Source organism: Tamandua tetradactyla, chromosome 6, assembly GCF_023851605.1.
Source record: "Tamandua tetradactyla isolate mTamTet1 chromosome 6, mTamTet1.pri, whole genome shotgun sequence".
Taxonomy (NCBI): domain Eukaryota; kingdom Metazoa; phylum Chordata; class Mammalia; order Pilosa; family Myrmecophagidae; genus Tamandua; species Tamandua tetradactyla.
In genome coordinates, this window is record NC_135332.1 from 138,246,037 (window position 1) to 138,271,859 (window position 25,823).

Here is a 25,823-nt window from a genome sequence, read left to right on the forward strand (position 1 = left end):
ACCACGATCAGATCCTCACATTTCTGGAAGGAACGAGCAAAAGAAGGGACTGCAGGGGACTCTTTAAGCTCGCTTTCCGGGAAAGCGTGATAGGAGAGACCGTAGGGCGTGGCGACTTGGGCTTCGAGTTTCCTTCCTGCTCGCGCAGGCCCAGGCGTCCCAGCTCATCCCTCCGGCCGCTCCCGGTTCCCGGCACTCTGGTTCCTGCGCCGCGTGGGAGGACGCGTTTGGCGGCGACACCAGAGGGGGCGGGTCAGGAAGTAGGGGCGCGGCAGCCTTGAGAGGGCCTGGGGGTGGCCCCAGGGTACTGCGGCGCGGAGGTAGGGAGACTCCGGGCCGCGCCTGAGCCCGAGGGGCGTCCCGCCCTCATGGAGACAATGGAGGCGAAAGAAGGTGACGGCCTCGAGGTCCAGCGCGTTAACTGCCGCCCGTGGTCTGGGGCGCGAGGGGCCCAGAGCTTCGGGCTGCGGGTGGCTGGTGCCGGCGGGTATGCGGGGAGGGCGGCGCAGCTGGGCGGCGGCAGGTGGATGCGCGCTCGGGGAAGAGGTTTGCGGAGAAATTCGGAGGCGATCGAGCGAGTGGGCCGAAGTTTTGTCCGCCCAAGTGGGAAGCAGAGGTGGAGCTTAAAGTTGAGAAACGGGTAGCAAGAGAAAAAGCTGTCGTGGAGTGGCTGAGAGGGAGGGTTTTGAGCAGATAATTAATGAGGTGGAGAGCCCGTCGTTTGGTTTAGAAGATGTAGCTAAGAGAGTTTATCAAAGGTACCAAGTGGAGATTTTAATGTAATAGTTGCTTAGCCAGGTGCGCTGTTTACGTATTTGTGGATACTGACAAATATAAAGTCGCAGGGTGAGAGGAAAGGCGCGCCAGGGGTATAAAAAGGCAGGAATTGGGGATAAACATGATAAGGTGAGCTGAGGGAAGAAGGAGCATAAGCTGAAGAAGGCCAAGTTCAATTATGAGTTAGCAGAAATTGGCAAAGGGCGGAAGAATGTAAATTATTGCGGGGCCGGGGGGCTGAGGGGGCGCGGACGAGTAGGCCAGGACTGTTTTGAAGGCGAAAGTGGGTGAATTGAAGAAAACTTTCTATGCTCCCACAAGGCTAATGCCAAGAGAAGTTAATTCATTCAGCAGCATTTATCTATAGAAAATGATAGGTATGAGAGAAAAGTGGGGAGTTGTAAGAAACTTATCAGCTAGTAATAGTACAGGAAATACTCATGGCATAATAATTTCACGATACCCCTAGTAGTTTCAGGAACAGGTACATCTGGTGGCTACTTGACTGTGCAGTAAGATTTTGCATTCTGGTGGAAAACATGACTTTTACTTTATTGAATGGTGTTGTGGATGGGATAATAAGTCGATCTAATTTAGTTTAATCATTATTGAACTAAGAGTGGAAGGAGGAAGTTTTAAGAATTCAGTTAAACTTATTTTTAAAAATTCAGTGTAAGAACTGTTTACTGCTCTGTGGCCTACTACCTTGTCCCTGTACTCCTCCCACTTGCTTCATAGTTGCCCTCTCTTCCTTGATGCTTCAGTATTAGAGCTTGTATAAATTTAAAACATTCCACCTAAAAACAACTTTAAAACTAAAGCACTTTGTGGTTGAAGGACGACTGTAATTCCATTTGTTTCCTTGGTTTTATTTGTAGTTGCAATAGAGTATTATTTCAAACATTTCTTGATATTTTTTCCTTTTCTGACTAATTGCAAACCAATGGTGAAAGGTTAAGCTAGCTCATACATTGCCATGAGCACTTTCATGCTTATATTAAAATATAAAAAAATTAATAATGCAATACTAAAAGTCTTCATCATGCAAAAAGAAAAGTTTTAGATTATATTTACACCTAATTAAGTAGATATGATGTAGCATCAATTAAAAAGAATGACATTTAGTAACTTTTACTCACATGATATAAAGTAAAAAGTGGTTATTGAGTTACATTTTATCCAAAAGCAATTAAATCCATTTTATATGGAATAATTAACAGATTGCTGTTTTGTGGAACAACATTTTTAATTCCATAAATATTTGGGTTTCTACTGTGTTAGGTGCTAGTTTATAATAGTCAACAATAAGTGAGTAATCCAATTCTCATTTATTATAATAATATTGGTAAATATAATATTTAAAGCAAATATGTCTACGTGCCAAGTGTTAGTCTAAGTGCTTTACATTTATTTGGCACTATACTTTTTTCAAAAACTTGTAATATCTTGTGTTCACCATATTACAGTTAGGCTTAAGTCTATATATTTTACTTGTATCCATATGTTCCGAATATTCCTTTTTTGCTTTTCATGCACTTGGGTTCTCGCCATTGTATCATTGTTTCTGTATATAAGTAAATATTCTATGAGGATCTTTTCTTCCAAAAAAGTCTTCACCGATTACAGTAGAGAGTCAGGGGGTTCATATTTATGCTTCCTGAAAGAAATGTCAGAGCAAACAACCTTGAAAAGAGCAATTGTAACATTCCACTTAGAAATTGCTATGTATAGAGTGAATGGACATTTGCATCGCGGTTTGTGGATTTACTAGTTCATGTAATGATCACTGTACATTTTATGCCTTAACTTCCCATTTCCTATCCCCATACTGTTCACTAGTAACCTATATTCTAGTTTCTGACTCTGTGAGTTGACTTATTCTAATCGTTTCAAATAAGTGAGATCATACAGTATTTGTCCTTCTGTGTCTGATTTTTTTCATTCAACATGATATCTTCAACGTTCATTCTTGTTGTTGCATGTTTCAGGACGTCGTTCCTTTTTATGATTGATAAAAGTCACATTTTATTTATCCATTCATCGGTTGATGGACAGTCAGTCGGATTGCGTCCAGCTTTTAGCAATTGTGAATAATGTTGCTATGGACATCGGAGTGCAAATATCTGTTCAAGCACCTGCTGTCAATTCTTTTGGTTATAGTGCTTGGAGTCGGATTGCCAGATCATATGGTAGTTCTATATCCTTAGCTTTCTGAGAAACTGCCTAACTGTCTTCCACAGCCACTACACCATTTTACATTGCCTCCAGCAATGAATGTGTGTTCTTATTTCTCCACATCCTCTCCAGCGGTCGTTATTTTCTGTTTTTTTTTTAATAGCAGCCATTCTGATGGGTGTGACCTTTGCCTGTTTTAATTAGGCTATTTGTATTTTTGTTACTGAGTTAGTAGATTGTTTTTTTTTTAATATTCTGGATATTAAACCCTTGTCAGATATATTATTTGTAACTATTTTCTCCCATTCTATAGGTGTGTTTTTTCCCTTTATTGGTAGTGTACTTTGTTGAACAAAAGTTTATAATTTCGATAAACTCAAATTTAGTCTTTCTTTTGTTCTTCATGCTTTTGGTGTCATATCTAGGCATCCATTGCTTAATACAAGGTCCTAAAGTTTTACTTCTGTGTCTTCTTCTGAGATTTTGTGATTTTAGCTCTTATATTTATGTCATTGGTCCACTTTGAACTAATTTTTGTAAAAGGTGTGAGGTAGAGATCCAATTTCATTCTTTAGCATGTGGATCTTTATAGGTCCAGCCTAATATCTACATCTGTAAGACTATATAATAATGATGATAATATAGCACTATGGAATTCTACAGAACTTTCAGGATTATAAAGTATAGTTTTTTGATCAATATATTTTATAATATTTTGAATTTTTAAAAAGTTGGTAATCCATGAATGATATATATGATACTGTTAGGTTAATAGAATAATAAGCTAATTTCTTAAATAACACCTTTTCCCTCAGTCATTCTGAAACTGAGTTTACTCTGTTTATTTTGGGAATTTTGAAAATAGCATCATCTCAGTAAAAGAGCACTGTCTTTTTATTGGTAAGAAAGCCAAATTTGGTTAGGGTGGGTATGCTCAAGTAGTATGAAAAAAATGATCTTTTAGTCTAATAGTTCTTCTGGCTTTTGCTTTAGTATAATAAAGTTTAAGCAGCTTGAGATTAAGATTAGAGCAGTTTGATGTACATGTCGTAGTAACTGTCTCAAATATCTTAAGGACCAACTGTGGAAATGCGCCAAAGAAAAAAGCCAAAGTTTTCAGAAGAAAAGGAATCTGCCAAAGAAGAAAAAATCAAAACTACTCCACTTCCTGAAAGAGTTCCAAAACGTAAGTTAGATTTGGTATGTTCCTGCTGCTACAAGAATAGTTATACTGGATAGCTTATTTTATATTAAAAATTTTAACGTATTAACGTATTGAGATTAAGAGTAATAAAATATGTGGTGGTAATCATCAGCTTTCACTAGTTTTGCTGTAGCACACTTCCCAGATCTCAATGACTTACAACAAACATATTTTTCTGATTAATGTTAATGTTGTGGCTGCAGGTTGCCTGCTGTGGTTTCATGTGTCCTCTCATTCTAGAAGCCAGGCTGAGGAACATCCCTATTTGGGATATATTTTTCTTGTGGTGGAGGAAAAAGCAGGAGAGCAGGTAGAATAATCATACAATGCCTCTTTAAAGTTTTGCTGAACTGACACACCATCACTTGTATTCACATGCTGTTGGTTCAAGCAAGTCACATAATCAGGTCTGCAAATGGGATAAAGAAATATACTCTAAATATACAGAGAAGTATTGCAAGTCACATGGCAGTGATCATGTATATAGAATCCTTTTATAAAGAGAAAATAGTCGGGAGCAATTATGGTCTACTGTACTCTATCCTTTTAATCATAAATATTTACTTCCCTCCCTCAGACAAAATATACTTGTTACCTTTCCTACACCAAGGAATACTCAGTTTTATCCAATCATGGCATCAGTCTTGAAGCCCAGGGTCTTCTAATAGATATCAGGTCTGCATACAACTGCTACTGATCCAGAGACCTATGAACTAAAAGGACAAGTTAACTGCTTGTTTCAGGCATTCCCAAGACCATCTCTAGGTTTGGTGAGTCTCTAGAAGGACCCACAGGTCTCAGCATATAGTAGTACTCACAGCTATGACTTATTAAAGTAAAAGAATATTTGAAAAAAACAGCAAAGAGAAAAAGCCCATGGAGTTAAATCTGGAGGAAATCAGGCACAAACTTCGAAGAGTTTTCTCCCATGGAGTCACACAACATGTACTTAATTCTTCCAGCATTGAGTTGTGTGTGACAGCATATATGAAACTCAGTAGTATCTCGAGCCCAGGTTTTTTATCTGGGGCTGGTCATGTTAGTATCTTCTGCCTACCACATGACCAAAATTCTAGACTACTAGAAGGAAAGCACATAAACATAAACCACTTTATTTGTACAGTTGAGTCATAGTAAACCACCCTTATCACTTAGAGAATGGTGGGAATGCTCCTGAAATCCAAGTTCCTAGACATCAGGCAAAGACTCATCTTGCAGGTAGTCCTTTCTAAGGATAGCAGTCTCAGGTTTGCTATGTTAATTTTTTTCTGCATGTCCCCTTCTCAATATACACTGTTGGATAGGGTCAAGATAATCAAAAGCAATACTCCTGTTCAGAAAGAGGGAGATTGGTAGGGATACATCAGCTTACTGATTTTAAAATCATACTAGGCAATTATGAGAGTCTCCTTAACCTGGGGTGGAGGATGTTTCTTCATTAGATCCCAGTAGTGTTCCTTGGGAGTAGTTTACAGTTTAATGTTCTCCAAGGTCTTTGACTCCATTCTTTGGAAGTCCTTTTTCCATTTTTTTCCTTAACTATAAATGAAGGTGGTTTTGGAGAATAATGCCATCCGTAGAAGTTGAATAGCTCTCTCAGATTACTTCCTTCTAATAGAAAGTTGGGGGTCCAAAAAGTTGTTTTCTGTCTCAGATACCTGTAGCCCCCATTAATCCAAGCTGACTCTTCTTTTGATAATTAGTGCTCTAAAATCTTTGTCAACTTTTTATCTATGTAATTCTAATCAGCTCCCTTTGCCAATGGCCATACCCATAATCGTTTTCCAGATATCCTTCTCAGAATTTAAGATACTCGAAGCTTATCTGACTTTTGTGAGACCATACACTTAATCTCTTTCCTCTAAACCATTTTGCCTACCCTAATGAATTTCCTGGGTCTACCTTAATCCAGTCAGAGATTTCAAGTATATGTGATAGTTATGTCCTTAATTGATCTTTGCCTTAATGTCTACCATCTGTTGCCAGAAACAGAGCTATAAATGTTAGTTTTTGTGGGAAACAAGAACAGCAACAAAACTGGTTTATTTATTATATTAGTACTCCACTCTTGATACCAATTTCTGTATTATTTATATTTGCTTTGAAATAAATGGTCTGGCTTCTTTCATTTACCTCAGTATGTTATCTTTTTAAATAAAATCACTTTGAGATTCATCCATGTTGTGTGTATCGATAATTCATTCCTTTTTACTGCTGAATGTATGCTTTAGTGTACCATAATTTGCTTATTCCTTGTTAGATATCTGGGTGGTTTCTCGGAGTTAGTTATTATGAATAAAGCTGCTATGAATTTTCATATACAAGTCTTTTTGTGAACATATGCTTTCATGTCTCTTAAGTAAATACCTAGGAGAAGAATTGATGGCTAAACCTTTTTCTTTTTCTTTTTAATTTTTGTTATGGTAACATATATAGAACACCTTTTTTTTTTTTTTTTTCCACGTGGGCAGGCACTGGGAATCAAACCCGGGTCTCCAGCGTGGCAGGCAAGAACTCTGAAACTGAGCCACCATGGCCAGCCCAGAACACCATTTTTATGTGCACAATTTAATGATGTCAGTTATGTTCATAATACTGTGCCACCATGACCATCATCTATTATCAAAACTTTTTCATCATCCGCAACAGAATGTCTGTTCTGTCTCTGAATTTGCTTATTTTAGATATTTCATAAAATTGAAATTATACAACATTTGTCCTTTTGTGTCTGGCTTATTTCACTTACCATAATGTTTTCAAGGTTTATCCATGCTGTAGCATGTATCAGAATATCATTTCTTTTTATGGCTGAACAGTATTCCACTTTTGCATGTATCACATCTTGTTTAGTCATTTATCTGCTGATGGAAAATTGGGTTGCTTCTACCTTTTGGCTATTGCGAAAACCAGCGTTTGACTCTCATACGTACTGTTAGTCTGTTAAAAGCTGTCAGAATGCAATATACCAGAAATGGCATGGCTTTTATAAAGGGAATTTATTACCTACAAGTTTACAGTTCTAAGCCCATTAAATTGTCCAAATTAAGACACCAACAAGAGATTACCTTCACTTAAGAAAGGCTAATGCTGTCCAGAACACCTCTGTCAGCTGGGAAGTCACGTGGCTGGCATCTACTGGAGTTTTTGTGTTCTGGACACCTTTTTCAGTTGGAGAAGCACATGATGACATCTGCTAGCTTTCTCTGCTTTCTCTCCTCATTTCATAAGGCTTCCTTGGGGGCACCTTCCTTCCACATCTCCAAAGGTCTCTGGCTGTATGAGCTTTATTGGCTCTGTTGGCTTTTTTCCCAAAATGATTCCCTCTTAAAGGGCTCCAGTAAGTAACCCTACCTTGAATGGGTGGAGGTGCATCTCCATGGAAGATCATCTAATCAGCAGTTACCACCCACAATTGAGACAATAAAAAAGATCCCACCCAGCAACATTGAACGAGGATTAAGGAACTTGGCTTCTCTGGGGTACACGACAGTTTCGAACTGGCACATATACCTTATAATGGGATTGCTGAATACTGTGGTAATTCTATGTTTAACTTTCTAGGGAACCACCAAATTGTTTTACAAAGTGGCTGTATCATTTTACATCCCCATTAACAAGGTGCAGGGGTTCCTGTTTCCCTGCATCCTTGCCAGCAGTTGTTATTTTCGTTTTTTAGATCATAACCATTCTCACAGTGAAGAGTTATATCATTGTGGTTTTGATTTGCATTTCCCTAGAACCTGAAGATGTTGTATATCTTCTCTCTTCTGCTCATTGGCCATTTCTATATCTTCTTGGAGAAATGTCTATTCAAATCCTTTGCCTATTTTTAAATAGGGTTGTTAGTCTTTTGTTGTTGAGTTATAGGAGTTCTTTATGTATTTTGGATATTAAACCCTTGTTAGAAATATAATTTGCAGCTATTTTCTGTCATTCTACAAGTTGTCTTTTCACTTTCATGATCAAGTCCTTTGTACATAAGTTTTTAACTTCCACAGAACCCAGTTTATTTTTTCTTTTGTTACTTATGCTTTTGATGTCATATCTAGGAATCCATCGTTTATTGTAAGGTCCTGAAGATTTTCCTTTATGTGTTCTTCTAAGAGTTTTATGGTTTTAGCTCTTATATTTAGGTCATTGATTCACTTTAAGTTTTTGTTTGTTTGTTTGTTTTTAGATGAGTTAATTTTTGTAAGTGGTGTGAGGCAGGGGTTGAATTTCATTCTTTTGCATTTGGATATATAGTTGTTCTCAGCACCATTTGTTGAAGAGTCTATTCTTTTCCAGTTGAATGGACACCCTTACTGAAGTCAGTTGCCCACAGATTTGTAGGGCCGGCTGAGGTTTTAAGAGATGTGTTCCTGTCAAGAGCTGCCAGCTTAGATAAAAAAAGAGTAAAACTATTCATGTCTTAAAATGAGGTATGTAGCCCCATCTTTCTACATTTAGGAAGGAGACTGAGTAAGCTGCTCTTGGGATATTTTCCTTGGGGAAAGCATATATTCGCTTGTAAATATTTGTGACATACAGACTGTAATGGACTGTTTTATCATTTTTAAAAGCTTGCTTTCTTCCCTGAAAGTGGATTATGCTTCCCTTCCTGTTGCTGTCTCGTTTTGTGTGTGTGTGTGTGTGTGCGTTCGTGCTGTGTGGTGGGGTTCACATTTCACTCTTTTTCCATGTGAGTATCCCATTATTGTATGTGAGTATCCCATTATGAATTTTTGAATTTTTATTTTTTATTTTATTTTCTTTTTTTGAGGGGAAAGTGCATGGGCTGGGAATTGAACCCGGGTCCCCTGCAAGGCAGGTGAGAATTCTACCATGAACTACCCTTGCACCCCCTGCCATGTGTTTTTGAGTAGTTCTCTGAGACATAGTATTCTTCCCTACCCTATTGACAGGCTTAACCATGTGACTTGCCTGAGCCAGAGGAATGTGAGCAGAGGTAGCAGAGTGTAATTTTAAAAGGCACTGTATGTTTCTGCCTGCTCTCCTGCTCTTTTCCTCCATCATGGGAACAGTGTGTCCTAATAAGGGACTGAACCTAGTCTGGCACTCAGAAGAAGACACGAAAATAGCCACAGTGAACTTTAACTCTGGAGGTGGTGGCAGCCTGCAACAGTGTCACCATTGACCTGCAACCCACAAGTAACATGAATGAGAGATAAATCTTTGTTTTGTAAGCCACTGATACTTTGGGGTCACTTTTTATTACAGCAAAGCTAATAGAATGGTCATTTTTAAAAGTCTACAAATACATTGTAAGAAAGAAAGTTAAGCTTTGGTTAGTTGTCTGGAGATAACCATTATAAAATAGTAGTTCCCCCCTGACTCCAAAAAAATAGATTTTCAAGGTAGAAAGGTGGAAAATAAAAGTACATAAAAGGGACTGGTCGTGGAGGGAGAGGGGATGTTGGACAGTGCTAGTTTCTTAGCACGGTGCTAGCCTTAACTAAAAGGGTGAAATCTATTTAATGCTTAAGAATAACCTCCAGGATAACCTCTTTACTCTGTTTGGCATCTCTTAGCCATTGACACTTTATTTTATCTCATTTCGCTCTTTCCCCTTTTGATCGAGAAGGTTTTCTCGATCCTTTGATGCTGAGTCTCAGCTCATTCTAGGGATTTTCTCAATCCCTTGATGCTGAGTCTCCGCTCATTTTAGGATTTCTGTCCCACGTTGCCGGGAAGGTCCATACCTCTGGGAGTCATGTCCCATGTAGCCAGGGGGAGGGTGGTGAGTTTGCTTGTTGTGTTGGCTGGAGAGAGAGGCCACATCTGAGCAACAAAAGAGGTTCTCTTGGGGGTGACTCTTAGGTCTAATTTTAAGTAGGCTTGACCTATCCTTTGTGGGGTTAAGTTTCAGATGAACAACCCCCAAGATTAGGGGCTCAGCCTATAGATTTGATTGTCTGCACTGCTTGTGAGAATATCAACAATTCTCCACTTGGGGAAGTTGAATTTTCCCCCTTTCTCACCGTTCCCCAAAGGGACTTTGCAAATACTTTTTTATTCACTGTTCAGATCACTCTGGGATTTATCGGGGCATCACTCTGGACAAACCTACAGAATCTCACGCCCTGCCCAACGTTCCATATACTTATGGTGTTTGATTAAGCTGTCCACATAAGTTATATTAGGAACTGCACTAGTCAAAGTATAAATTTGTACCAAATAAACATTTTTTGGTTTAGTCTTACACATAAGTTAAAATTTAAAATATTAATTACCATCTATTATCATCACCCTGCAGTATTGACATTCCTTTGTTCTTCATGCAAAAACATGTTAAAATTTGTACATTTAGTTACTATCATTCTACACTCTAGGCATTCCTAGATTATACCATCTCAGTCTTTATCGTATATCTTTCCTTCTGATTTCCTTTGTGTCCCCAGGCCTCCTACCTCTATCATTCTCACATTCAGCTTCATTTAGTGTTCTAACATTATTGTATTACAGTTAGGTAGTATTGTGTTATCCATTTCTGCAACAGAAGAATCTTGAAGGCCAAATCAAGGATAGAAAAAATCCATGAAGAGAGTGTTTGAATTTACACTTATGGTAGTAGATAAGTCTGGACTGAGAAACTTAACATTAATCAACTCATTAGTCCTCACTGATATTCTCCAGAGTGTCTAGGTCCTTCTCATAGAAAAAAAAAGACTGACAGGGAACAATCCAAAGTTTTGATCAAAGAAGGTGGTGCTCAAAAGTTGCTGCTCACAGTAGTTGATACCCTAATATTTAGAAATGCAATGGGTAACAGTAATTGTTGGCAGCCTATCATCAACTACATTTTCAGTAAATTTGAGGACTACCGAAATGAAAAATCTCGAGGGAACAAGAAATAAGATGATTGACAGCAGGATCTAGTGTTATGTGTACTTCATCGCTCCTGTAGGACATGGACTTAAACCATTGGATATTGAGTTTATGAAGCGTTTACATAAAAAAATTAGTATCACCCAACATTAGGACTTCCGGGCCAAGATGGCGACTTAACAATGTGTGCATTTTAGTTCATCCTCCAGAACAACTACTAAATAACCAGACAAAATACAGAATAGCTCCTGGGGCCTCGTCAGTGACTGGACACACAGCATACCCCAATCTGGACCAGCTGGACTGGATGCGAGCCCCCCCCAGAACTGTGAGTTCCCCAAGCCATGGCAGCTGGTGCCCCTCCCCCACAGGTTGCTTCCCAGACAGGAAAGGAAAGAGACTTTACCAGCAGCAGGGACTGAGCCCAACCAAACGCCAATTGTGGAATTAATTAACAAATTCTGACTACTAAAAATAGGCCTCCAGCTCAGGTGAACCTGGTCAAAGCGGAGGTTGCTCATTTTTGCCCCAGAACCAAGGGGGCAGGGCTGACGGAAAAAGGAAAAAAAGAGAAGGAAATGGAGGTTTTTGTGGGTGTATTTCTACAAAAGCTTAACTGCCTTCAGATACAGTGGCAGGGCTCCTCAGGCTGCAGCTGCCCCAGGCATAGGCAGAAACAAACTCTTTTGAGGGCTTGTCTGTAGCCTGTGCCTTCCCCAGGGGAGGGGTGATGCCCAACTCAAGTGGAATCCCTCTCTCAAGGAATTCAGATAACAGGGCTTGGTAATTTGAAGCCTTTAAAACCAGCCTACAACCTCTCCTCCGTCTCCACCACACCCCCAGCCAAAGTTAAAGGTACTGCATCATCTTATGCTGGTGGGACATGCAGGCAGACAAGCGGCACATACTGGGGAAATTCTCACCCTTGGGGAAAACCGACGCAGGTGACTCTTTCCTCCTGATAAGAGGCCAGTTTGGTCTGCGAAAATCTGGCTGCTGTCTATAATACCTAAGTAGACCCTCCTAAGTGTGTGTGTGGGGGGAAAAGGCACCATACAAGCAGAGCAAGAAACAGGAAAACAAGAACTGAAAAATTCTCCTCTGTTAAACAAAACTTAAGCTAGAGGTCCAGATAAAGCTGAATTGAATGTCAAAGAACAGATAGACAACAGATTCATCCAGCAAGAAAACCCTAGGTAAAAGAAGTGCAAGCAATCTCCGGAATAAACTAATTAAGGTAATTGAATGCCTAGATGCCAGCAAAAAATAACAAATCACACTAGGAAAATTGAAGATATGGCCCAGTCAAAGGAACAAACCAACAATTCAAATGACATACAGGAGCTGAAACATTTAATTCAGAATATATGAATAGACATGGAAAACCTCATCAAAAACCAAATCAATGAATTGAGGGAGGGTACAAAGAAGGCAAGGAATGAGCAAAAAGAAGAAATCGAAAGTCTGAAAAAACAAATCACAGAACTTATGGGAATGAAAGGCACAGTAGAAGAGATGAAAAAAACAATGGAAACCTACAATGGTAGATTTCAAGAGACAGAACATAGGATTAGTGAACTGAAGGATGAAACATCTGAAATACAGCAAGAAACAGAAATTATAAGAAAAAAATGGAAAAATATGAGCAGGGACTCAGGGAATTGAAAGACAATATGAAGCGCATGAATATACTTGTTGTGGGTGTCCCAGAAGGAGAAAAGAAGGGAAAAGGAGGGCAAAAACTAATGGAGGAAATTATTACTAAAAATTTCCCAACTCTTATGAAAGACTTAAAATTACAGATCCAAAAGTGCAGCATACCCCAAAGAGAATAGATCCAAATAGATGTACTTCAAGACATATACTAAACAGAATGTCAGAGGTCAAAGAGAAAGAGCAAATCTTGAAAGCAGCAAGAGGAAAGCAAACCATCACGTACAAGGGAAGCCCAATAAGACTATGCGTAGATCTCTCAGCAGAAACTATGGAGGCGAGAAGACAGCGGGATGATATATTTAAATTATTGAAAGAGAAAAACTGCCAACCGAGAATTCTATATCCAGCAAAATTGTCCTTCAAAAATGAGGGAGAGACTTCTGGAGAAGATGGCGGCTTAGTAAGACGCACGGGTCTTAGTTCCTCTTCCAGAAAAGCAACTAAAGAAACAGAAACAATACGAAACAGCTCCCGGAGCCACGACAGAGACCAAAAAGACAGCGTACCCCAGTCTGGAACGGCTGAATGGGCAGGGAGAATCCGCTGCGGTGAGATACCTGAGGGGCGCGTGTTTTGCCGGCCGGGGCGGCTGGCGACTGGGGTCCCCTCCACGCACGTGGCTCCCCGGTCTGACTGGGAACGTTGGATAGCGGGGCCCTCCCGCCACGCTTGGCATCTCGGGCCAGCTGGGCAATTTGGACCAGCACTCCCCCAAGCCGCGGTGGCCGGCGACCCCCCCCCCCCACGCGCGGTTTCACGGGCCGACTGCGAGATTCGGATTGGCAAGTTAAAGGAGCCACAGCATCTTTTACTAGTGGGCCCCGCAGACAGACGAGCGCCACGAGCGCCACCTACTGGGCAGGAAAAGAAAAACAGAGCCCAGAGATTTCACAGAAAAACCTTTCAACCAGCCGGGTCCCACACCCAGGGAAATCTGATCAAATGCCCAGACACCAGCAGAAAATAATGGATGACGCTCGGAAAATTGAAGATACGGCCCAGTCAAAGAAACAAACCAATACTTCAAATGAGATACAGGAGCTGAGACAACTAATGCTGAATATACAAACAGAAATGGAAAAACTCTTCAAAAACCAAATCAATAAATTGAGGGAGGACATGAAGAAGACATGGGCTGAACAAAAAGAAGAAATAGAAAATCTGAAAAAACAAATCACAGAACTTATGGGAGTGAAGGACAAAGAAGAAAAAATGGAAAAAACAATGGATACCTACAATGGTAGATCTAAAGAGACAGAAGCTACAATTAGTGAACTGGAGGATGGAACATCTGAATTCCAAAAAGAAACAGAAACTATAGGGAAAAGAATGGAAAAACTTGAGCAGGGGATCAGGGAACCGAATGACAATATGAAGCGCACAAATATACGTGTTGTGGGTGTCCCAGAAGGAGAAGAGAAGGGAAAAGGAGGAGAAAAACTAATGGAAGAAATTATCACTGAAAATTTCCCAACTCTTATGAAAGACCTAAATTTACAGATCCAAGAAGTGCAGCGCACCCCAAAGAGAATAGACCCAAATAGGTGTTCTCCAAGACCCTTACTAGTTAGAATGTCAGAGGTCAAAGAGAAAGAGAGGATCTTGAAAGCAGCAAGAGAAAAACAATCTGTCACATACAAGGGAAACCCAATAAGACTATGTGTAGATTTCTCAGCAGAAACCATGGAAGCTAGAAGACAGTGGGATGATATATTTAAAATACTAAAAGAGAAAAACTGCCAACCAAGACTTCTATATCCAGCAAAATTGTCCTTCAAAAATGAAGGAGAAATTAAAACATTTATAGACAAAAAGTCACTGAGAGAATTTGTGACCAAGAGACCAGCTCTGCAAGAACTACTAAAGGGAGCACTAGAGTCAGATACGAAAAGACAGAAGAGAGAGGTATGGAGTAAAGTGTAGAAAGAAGGAAAATCAGATATGATATATATAATACAAAAGCCAAAATGGTAGAGGAAAATATTATCCAAACAGTAATAACACTAAAAGTTAATGGACTGAATTTCCCAATCAAAAGACATAGAATAGCAGAATGGATTACGACCCAGCAATACCACTGCTAGGTATCTACTCAAAGGACTTAAGGGCAAAGACACAGACGGACATTTGCACACCAGTGTTTATAGCAGCATTGTTTACAGTTGCAAAGAGATGGAGACGGCCAAAGTGTCCGTCAACAGACGAGTGGCTAAGCGAACTGTGGCGTTTACCTACGATGGAATATTATGCAGCTTTAAGACAGAATAAACTTATGAAGCATGTAATAACATGGATGGACCTAGAGAACATTATGCTGAGTGAGTCTAGCCAAAAACTAAAGGACAAATACTGTATGGTCCCACTGATGTGAACCGACATTCGAGAATCAGCTTGGAATATATCATTGGTAACAGAGACCAGCAAGAGTTAGAAACAGGGTAAGATAATGGGTAATTGGAGCTGAAGGGATACAGATTGTGCAACAGGACTAGATACAAAAACTCAAAAATGGACAGTACAACAATACCTAAGTGTAATGTAACTATGTTGGAACACTGAATGAAGCTGCACCTGAAATATGGTTTTTTGTTTGTTTGTTTGTTTGTTTGTTTGTATCTTTTGTTTTTGTTTTTTTCTTTTTCCTTTTTATATATATATATATATTTTTATTAGTATTATTATTTTAATTCTCTTCTCTGTATTAACATTCTATATCTTTTTCTGCTATTTTGCTAGTTCTTTTCCTAAATCGATGCAGATGTACTAAGAAATGATGATCATACATCTATGTGATGATACTAAGAATTACTGAGTGCATGTGTAGAATGGAATGATTTCTAAATGTTGTGTTAATTTCTTTTCTTTTTTTGATTAATAAAAAAAAATGAGGGAGAAATTAAAACATTTTCAGACAAAATATCACTGAGAGAATTTGTGACCAAGAGACCAGTTCTGCAAGAAATAATAAAGGGAACACTAGAAACAGATACAAAAAGACAGAGAAAGAGGTATGGAGAAGAGTGTAGAAAGGAAGACTATGAGTAAAGGTAAAAAGAAGGAAAATTAGATATGACATATAAAATCCAGAAGGCAAAATAGTAGAAGAAAGTACTACCCATGCAGTAATAACACTAAGTGTTAATGGATTAAACTTCCCAATCAAAAGACATAGACTGGCAGAATGGATTAAAAAACAGTACCCATCTATATGCTGTCTCTACTCAAAGGATATGAGAGCAAGGACACAAATGGACATTTGCATACCAATGTTTATAGCAGCATTATTTACAATTACCAAGAGGTGGAAACAGCCAAAATGTCCATCAATGGATGGGTGGCTAAACAAACTGTGGCATATATACTTACAATTGAATATTATGCAGCTGCTGTAAGACAGAATAAAGTTATGAAGTATGTAACAACATGGATGGACATTAAGGACATTATGCTTACTGTGATTAGCCAAAAACAAAAGGACAAATACTGTATGGTCTCACTGATATGAACTGACATTAGTGAATAAACTTGGAATATTTTGTTGGTAACAGAGACCATCAGGACATAGAAATAGGGTAAGATATTGGGTAACTGGAGCTGAAGGGATACAGATTGTGTAACAGGACTGAACATAAAAGCTCAGAAATGGACAGCATGTGTAACAGGACTGAACATAAAAGCTCAGAAATGGACAGCACAATACTACCTAACTGTAATGCAATTATGTTAAAACACTGAATAAAGCTGAATGTGAGAATGATAGAGGGAGGAGGGCTGGGGACATAAGTGAAATCACAAAGAAAAATAGATGATAAAGCATGAGATAGTATAATCTAGGAATGCCTAGACTGTATAATGATAATGATTAAATGTACAAATTTAAAAATGTTTTTGCATGAGGAAGAACAAAGGAATGTCATTACTGAGGAGTGCTGAAAATAGATGGTAATTAATACGTTAAAATTTCAACTTATGTGTGAGACTAAATCAAAAAATGTTGTTTTGGAACAAAATTTATATTTTGACTAGTGCATCTCCCAATATAACTTATGTAGATAGTTGGTTGAACACCATAAGTACATGGAACCATGGGTCGGACATTAGATTTTGTTGGTTTGTCCAGAGTGATGCCCTGATGAATCCCAGAGTGATTTGATCAGTGAGTGGAAAAGTATTTGCAAAGTCCCCTTCGGGGAATGGTGAGAATGGGGGAAAATTCAACCTCCCCAAGTTGAATTATTGATATTCTCACAAGCAGTGCGGACAAGCAAAGCTATAGGCTGAGCCCCCAGTCTTGGGGTTTGTTCACATGAAATTTAACCCCACAAAGGATAGGTCAAGCCTACTTAAAATTAGGCCCAAGAGTCACCCCCAAGAGAACCTCTTTTGTTGCTCAGATGTCACCTCTCTCTCCAGCCAACACAACAACAAACTCACCACCCTCCCCCGTCTACATCGGACATGACTCCCAGGGGTGTGGACCTTCCTGGCAGCATGGAACAAAAATCCTAGAATGAGCTGAGACTCAGCTCCCTTTTCTCAAGGGATTGAGAAAAACTCTAGAATGAGCTGGGACCCAGCATCAAGGAATTGAGAAAACCTTCTCGACCAAAAGGAGGAAGAATGAAATGAGACAAAGTGTCAATAGCTGTGAGATTCCAAACGGAGTTGAGAGGTTATCCTGGAGGTTATTCTTACGCATTAAGTAGCTATCACCTTGTTATCCAAGATGTAATGGAGAGGCTGGAGCGAACTGCCTGAAAATGTAGAGCTATGTTCCAGTAGCCATGTTTCTTGATGATGATTGTATAATGATATAGCTTTCACAATGTGACTGTGTGATTGTGAAAACCTTGTGTCTGATGCTCCTTTTATCTACCTTGTCAACAGATGAGTAGAACATATGGTATAAAAATAAATAATAGGGGGAACAAATGTTAAAATAAATTCAGTTTGAAATGCTAGTGATCAATGAAAGTGGGGGTAAGGGGTATGGTATGTGAAATTTTTTTTTCTTTTTCTGTTTTTGTTTCATTTTTCTGTTGTCTTTTTATTTCTTTTTCTGAATTGATGCAAATGTTCTAAGCAAGATCATGATGATGAATATGGAACTACGTGATGATATTGTGAATTACTGATTATATATTTAGTACAAATGAGTATAAGGCTGTTTGCATTTCCTTCTTGTAATTTTTTTAATTAATAAAAATTTATTAAAAAAATTAAAATCAACCACTTATTGCCAAAGCAGACACGCACACCAGAGAAGTGCTAACAGTTTAAAAAACAGATAATAACATAAAATTAAAATATATGAAATTCAGAAATGGTTGATGATAAGTTTGTTAGAAATATAAAGGACCATTTACCTGTTGCTGTGGTAGGTGGTGATACTATCATTGAAGTTAATGGCAGAAGAGTCAGGAAAGCAGTGTTCTTGGGGTGTTGCTGAAGTTGAAAATGGAGAACATTGTGATTTTACAATTCTAAGAAATACGTTGATAAGAACACACATGCAGGCTTGAAAGATGTCACTAATGTAAACTGGGAGAACTACAGAAGCAGAAAACTGGCAGCTGAGACTTACAATGGAATTGATAGCAACAAGAATACACGTCAGTTTACTAAGAGCCCTCTGACACAGATGGGAGAAGAAAAAAGGGAGCATATAAACAAGATGAAGAAGATGGAGATGCAGGAGGTGTTTGAGATGAAGGTCAAGAAAAACTGAAGGATTCTGAAGGTGAACTCCAACAGCACCATCAGTAGATATAAAAGAATTTGAAAGCCCAGCACAAAGAATTAGAGGAAAAATTTAAGTTTGAGGATGAGAAAGTAAGTGCAGCAACATGTATTAGAAAAACATCATTCTTAAGAACCTTGGAAAAGAACAAGAAGGGGTTGAACCTTCTGTTGACCACCAGTTTCATATTAGTTGCCAATATGCCAGCCTGGACCTGAGTGATTGTTGGATCCATTTGACCAATTTGCACTGATTTTATCCATAATGATGGATTTAGCAGCATGACAAAAATTAATATTTTGTTGTTCTTGAGAAGATTTGTGCTTCGACTTGTCTAGGGTTGTGTACTTAGAAAGTAATAACTCCAAATATCTTTCCTACTTATTAAACTGATATCTTCAATTTAATGCAAGAAAATACTTTACTGTTATACAATCACATTCTGATAGTTTTATTGTTTACAGGGTATTCCAAAATAAAAGAACTCTGGGAGGTTTTCCTTGAGGATAAATTGCCATAATTTGATGGAAACTGCTTCACTGTGACAATTATAATACAGAAATTCCATTCAATACTGCATATACAATAATATAATTCAGTCTTGATACAGTTGACCTTATTTTGATACTTCAATTACTTAAAAATACACATAGGAAATAACCTATTTACTTAGACTGCACCTAGAACATTTTTATGACAACCTTAATGTTTGCTTATTTGTTTGTTTTGGATTCTCTAAATATATACTATTCTCATATAATGCCTTCTTTAGTTAGAATCTCATTACTGCTTCATTTTTGTAATGATATTTAATTTAAATATTTTCCATATATTGGCCCTGCTAAAATGAAGTATAGCATCTTTCATATTGTAGGAACCAACAAGGAAACTTTCCCTTAACTTCCTTTTTACACTTTATGGTAGGTAGCAGGGGGAATGCATTTATAGATCATTTTTAGGTTTTTAGGCAAAATTATGAGGCTAATGACCAACCTGTTTTCACCTATGTGGTCTCTTTATTTTAACTAGAAATGGGAACCATGGCTTCTTGAAGAAAGTCACCATTCTATATTTAGATGTATTCATATGTTGCATTTCTGTATTCTTTTATTTGTATTGTAAAATTCATATAAAAGTGATATTAAAAAATAAATATGTATATATATAGAAATAAAATGCATTCATATTTCCACTAGATATAACTACTATAAATTTTTGGCTTAAGTATTGTCTCTTTTCCTATGCATGTATACATTTCTCTTTTTTCTTTTTCACTTTTCATGAAATTGAATCTTGCTTTTTTTTTAATATGGAATGTTTCACAAATTTGCACGTCATCCTTTGCAGGGGCCTGCTAATTTTCTCTGTATCATTCCAATTTTAGTATATGTGCTGCTAAAGTGAGCACTGAACCTTGCGTTTTTTAACGTGATTCATTTTTTTCCCTGTGTATTAAATATTTTTAAATTTTGCTCTGTATTATTGATATTGACATTACATTTGGATGTAATGTTCTTTTTTGTGCCTCGTGAGCATTTTGCAGATGAAGGAACTGCAGCACATAGAAGTAATCTGATTAGGTTGGTTTGTGACTAATGTAACTTAATTACCAGTCAGATCCTTTTTTTGTTTTTTGTTTTTTTTGGCATGGGCAGGCTCTAGGAATTGAACCTGGGTCTCCAGCAAGGCAGGGAGTAATTTTCACACTGAGCCACTGTTGCACCGCCCCAGAAGTCAGATCCTTTTAGAGTTTTTAAATTAACACAGTGATTTTTTAAAGACAATGATTCCCAGAGCTCAGAATTCTTTATTTTGTCTAAAATGTACACACTTATACCAAACACTGATAGCCTGATGTTTATTCCATTTTTGACTCCATACAAAAGACTTTAAAATTAAAACAATATTAAAATAAGACATTCATATATAAAAACTGGTCAAATATACTTTTTCCAATAGACTGATATTTAGGATTAATTTGCTAAGTTTCTAAGACTTTATGAAAATAAAGGAAAAAATAATAAATTCTGATAATTTGAAGTACATTGCCAAACTATCACCATATTTAAGTTTTCTTGTTTTATTAGTTCATATGGTGTCAGCATTGCTTCAATTAACTATATTATATTATTTTATGTTGCTAGTATGTTGTATAGTTCAATGATAATAGCTAATATTTTCTGAGCCCTTACTATGTGCCAATCACCATGCCATATGCTTTACATGTGCTACTGGAAATGGTAATTTTAAAATAGTTGTATCATACTGATACTAATCTTTGATTTATTGTTTTTGATTACCTTGTTAGTTTTAAGAAGTACTGGTCAGGTATTATAGAATGCTTCTTAATAGGAATTTTTCTGATGTTTTTCTCGTGATTAGACTGGGATTATCAGTTTTTGGGAGGAAGACTGCAGAGGTAAAGTGCCATTCTCATCATATATCAAGAATACATTCTACTTTTTGATTATCTTTAATGTGCTTTTTCAGATGTATTATTTCAGCGCTTTGCAAAGATTTTCATTGGCTGTCTTGCAGCGGTTTCTAGTGGTATGATGTATGCTCTCTACTTATCAGCATATCATGAACGGAAATTCTGGTTTTCCAACAGGCAGGTAAGAAAAAATTTTGAGCATATGAAAGTTGTTTTAGTATTTAATATTAATTTGAGCAGTGTGTTTTCTAAGAGCCAAAAATATTTGTGTATGACAAGTGCTATCTTAATTACAACCATTAAAAACAAATTGCTTTAGAAGTTCTTTTGAAAACACAGTCATAGTATCGACTATGAACTATTTAATAGACTATCTTTCAAAGCCAGGGAATAGAATTTTTTTTTTTCATTGTTCATTAGTTTATTGTGTGGATTATTGAAGGTAATTTATATACATAAAAGTACACACATATACATAGTTTATACTTATACTGTATTATAAACATTGTTTTGCACATTGCTTTTTTTAAATGCAGTTTTGTTGAGTTATATTCATAAACTGTACAGACCACTGTATATAATCACTGGCTCAGAGTATCACCACATAGTTGGTTCATACAGCCCCATGATCAAATTTAGAACATTTTCATTACTCCAAAAAAGAAATAAAAATAAAAAAGAAAACTCCAATTCTCCTGTACCCCTTTCCCTGCCCCCATTATTGCCCCAGGGTATTGGTGTATAGTATATTTGTTACTGTTGATGAAAGTGTACTAAAATATTACTTTTAAATATAGTCCATAGTTTGCAATAGGCACGTTTTCCCCCATATGCTCCTCTCTTATTAACTCCTTGTAATAGTGTCATAAAGTATCTTTTTTTATATTTGTACTCTTAATCATGGACATTGTCTACCACAATATTCACTGTGTTATACAGGGAATAGAATTTCAAGGGTGTTTTCCTTCATACAATTAATTTATCAGGGAATTTTGATGACAGTGAAGTGTTATGGAGTCATTCAGTCAACTATTTAATAGTTTCTGATAGCTCAGATTTCAGAAAAATTCTGTGTGAAGTTTGAGAATTAAAGTATTTTAATTTTTAGGTTACCTGATTAGAATTTTGGGGAAGGTTCCAAATTATCAATAGGTGTTACATAGTATTATATTGTCACCTCATATTCTATGTTTAACATTTTTTAAATCATGTTTCTTCCACAGACTCATTAGTAACCATAGTTATGTTCATGATTTCATAATTTGATCATTGAATAAGTTTATTGTCAGACTTGTCTTACAGTCAGGTGTTTCAGTAAGGTGAATTGACAAAGTTCAAAGTGTTACTACTTGATTTTAGAGGGTTTTTTATTTTTTAGCCCAGACTTTTTTTTTCCCGGTTCTTATTTTTAAGCAGTCAAGCTGATTAAATATTTTTCAGCTACTGTTTTATATAAAACCACCAAAACCTTTTAAGTGAATAACTATTTTTTTATCATCACAGTTATATATTCATCATCATGATCATTTCTTAGAACATCTGCATCAATTCAGAAAAAGCAATAAAAAGAAAACAGAAAAAAATTCATACATACCATACCCCTCACCCCTCCCCTTCACCGATCACCAGCATTTCCATCTACTAAATTTATTTTAAAATTTTTCCCCCTTATTATTTATTTATTTTTAATCCATGTTTTACTTGTCCATCGATAAGGTAGACAAAAGGAGCGTCAGACACAAGGCTCTAACAACCACACAGTCACACTGCACAGCCGTATCATCATACAATTGTCTTCAAGATACATGGCCACAGGAGCACAGGTCCACATTTCCAGGCAGTTCCCTCCAGCCTCTCCATTACACCTTAACTAAACAGGTGATATCTATTCAATGCATAAGAATAACCTCCAGGATAACCTCTGGACCCTGTTTGGCGTCTCTCAGCCATCGACACCTTATTTTGTCTCATTTTCTTCTGCCCCCTTTTGGTTGAGATGATTTTCTCAATCCCTTGATGCTGAGTTCCAGTTCATTCTAGGATTTCGGTCCCACGTTGCCAGGAAGGTCCACAACCCTGGGAGTCACATCCCACTTAGGGGAAGGGAGCAGTGAGTTTTGCTTGCTGTGTTTGCTGAGGGAGAGAGGCCACATCTGAGCAACAGAAGAGGTTCTCTTGGGGGTGACTCTTAGGCCTAATTTTGAGTAGGCTTAGCCTATCCTTTGTAGGATTAAGTTTCATAGTGAACAAACCCCAAGACTGGAGGCTTGGCCTATTGTTTTGACTGTCCCCACTGCCTATGAGGCTATCAAGAATTCTCCACCTGAGTTAGTTGAATTTTCCCCCTTTCTCACCATTCCCCCTAGGGGACTCTGCAAATACTTCCCTATTCACTGTTCAGATCGCTCTGGGATTTATCTGGGCATAAGTGAATAATTATTAACTGTACCTATATGGTTTTGACCAATGCATATACTATTTCCCTGAAGTGTATATGGGATACATATTATACTATATATATACACACACACACACACACACACACACACACACATTTATAATTCTATATACTATAAATAATATTAATGCAATATAATTAGATTAATAGTAGCTCTCAACACTGAATGTATAATAAAAAATAACCTCCTTCTTGGATTCTTAAGTGGGGCAAATGGAGTGGCTGTGATCAATATTTTAAAAGATGTTTCCAGGTGATTCTGTTGTATAGGAAGAATTGAGAACAACCAACAGTTTGAAAATATGGAAGTCATCGTTAACGAATTTGCATTACCTGAGAGTTCTTTGTTTAGAATTGCAGACTCTCAGGCCCTACTTCAGAGTCAGAATCTACATTTTTTTTTTTAATTTATGCATTTCTTTTTTTAAAAATTTATTTATTAATTAAAAAAAAGAAACAAAATAAAACAACATACATAATCAGTAATTCACAATATCATCACCTAGTTGCATATTCATCATTTCTTAGAACATTTGCATCAATTCAGAAAAAGAAACAAAAAGACAATAGAAAAAGAAATAAAACGAACACAGAAAAGAAAAAAAAAAAAAGATTATACCTATCATACCCCTTACCCCTTGCCTTCATTAATCACTAGCATTTCAAACTAAATTTATTTTAACATTTCTTCCCCCTATTATTTATTTTTATTCCATATGTTCTACTCGTCTGTTGATAAGGTAGATAAAAGGAGCATCAGACACAAGGTTTTCACAATCACACAGTCACATTGTTACAGCTGTATTATTATTCAGTCATCCTCAAGAAACATGGCTACTGGAACACAGCTCTACATTTTCAGGCAGTTCCCTCCAGCCTCTCCATTACATCTTGAATAACAAGATGATATCTACTTGATGCATAAGAATAACCTCCAGGATAACCTCTGGACTCTGTTTGGAATCTCTCAGCCATTGACACTTTGTCTTATTTCCCTCTTCCCCCTTTTGGTCGAGAATCTACATTTTAATAAGTGTTTTTATATAAAGATTAAATTTGATAAGCTATTATTAAGAATTTACATCTTTGTAATCCTAGAAAGAAGCAAATCTGTTTTCATTTCTTAAAAAAATATTTTAAGGAAACATCTTATTTAGTCCAATAAGCTCTAAATGGGAAAAAAAGGCTCATTGATGAAATGTATCTGTGAAAGACTGTTTTGAAGATTGATAGTGTATAATATACACTAAAGCTTCAGAAAAATTTTGCAGTAAAGAAATTCATTTACTTTGTTCAATCCAGTCTTTCCCAAATTACAGAATTCTTTTTTAGATATAATTGTCATTTATATCTTAGGAAGTTCTGTTGTCAAACTTTAGGAAAACTATTTTAATATTTTTTGTTCTTGTATTAATTGATAAATATTATTCATAAAAATAAATCAAGCTTGATTTTAAAAGATTTTAGATTCATGAAAGCTTGATTGGGCATAAAAAGCACAAAGCTTCCTAATATCTTAGCCTACTGTATTCTTGGTTCTTTATAGGCTATTTCTAGAAATGTTATGACTTGCTTGTATTTATGGAAGTTCATTTGAAGAGCACAGATTAAGTATCTCCTGCCCTTGTAAAGTGCTAATTAAGGACTTGCAATTCTGGATACATGGAGACAGAAAATAATACTTTCTTCTTAAACTAATCTTTTTATTGCGGACTTCTGGTGCCTCAACCATCATTCTTTATCATCTTATTAATTCCTGCTATCCTTAGGGCATTTTTAAAATTTTCTTTAACATACCAGGTAAATTTCTTATGAATTACAATCCATTTTAAACCTTGGGTATCTTTTTAAAATGATTGCCAGATTTTTAAAAAGCTTAACCTCCTCATTTAATATAACTATAGTATTAAAGAAAAATTCAAACATGGCTTTAAATAAAGGGATAAATAAAATGTTAATTTAGAAGATGAGGGGAGAAGAAAAATTGCAGCAGTAGTTTAGGATAGTGATATTTGACTAATTTCATTTTCTCTTAGGAGCTTGAACGGGAAATCACATTTCAGGGTGACAGTGCCATTTACTACTCATATTATAAAGATATGTTAAAGGCACCTTCATTTGAAAGAGGTATGATGATCACATTTGGTTTTTTCGTTTGTTTGTTTGCTTTTTGTTTTTTTACATGGGCAGGCACGGGAATTGAGCTTGGGTCTCCAGCATGGCAGGCGAGAACTCTGCCACTGAGCCACTGTTGCCCCACATTTGTATTTTTAACAACAGTATTTTCTGAAATAAAATACTGTTCATCTAATATAACAAAATAAGATTTAGTGGCTAAGAGATTTCAAATAGAGTCAAGAAGTCATTCTGGAGGTTATTCTTAGGCAAGCTTCAGCAGATATTACATATTGCCATGGTATCTCAAGCCCCAACCGACAGTATTCCTGAAAATCCTAAAGAAAACCCAGGATTCTATCTAAGACTGTAGAAG

At 37.0% G+C, this 25,823-nt stretch overlaps 1 protein-coding gene, 1 non-coding gene and 1 pseudogene across 8 annotated transcripts in view; 2 read left to right on the forward strand and 1 right to left on the reverse strand.

The window, feature by feature from the left end:
• The first annotated feature begins 236 nt into the window (after positions 1-236).
• DPY19L4 (dpy-19 like 4) overlaps positions 237-25,823 on the forward strand; it is a 127,644-nt gene continuing 102,057 nt past the window's right edge. The window contains exons 1-4 of one of the 7 annotated variants that reach the window (XM_077167234.1): positions 237-393; positions 4,028-4,138; positions 20,931-21,055; positions 25,369-25,459. In XM_077167234.1, the coding sequence (XP_077023349.1) occupies positions 369-393; positions 4,028-4,138; positions 20,931-21,055; positions 25,369-25,459 (352 nt within the window). In that variant the 5' untranslated portion in view covers positions 237-368. Of the gene's footprint in view, positions 488-508; positions 629-649; positions 759-1,037; positions 2,967-4,027; positions 4,139-20,930; positions 21,056-25,368; positions 25,460-25,823 lie in introns of those variants that run through there. The other 6 variants (XM_077167240.1, XM_077167237.1, XM_077167236.1 and 3 more) reach the window with 6 other exon arrangements.
• LOC143685732 (septin-7 pseudogene) lies at positions 16,786-18,658 on the forward strand (annotated as a pseudogene).
• LOC143689212 (U6 spliceosomal RNA) lies at positions 19,744-19,848 on the reverse strand. The gene has a single exon (XR_013178671.1). It is a non-coding gene; the product is annotated as a U6 spliceosomal RNA (small nuclear RNA).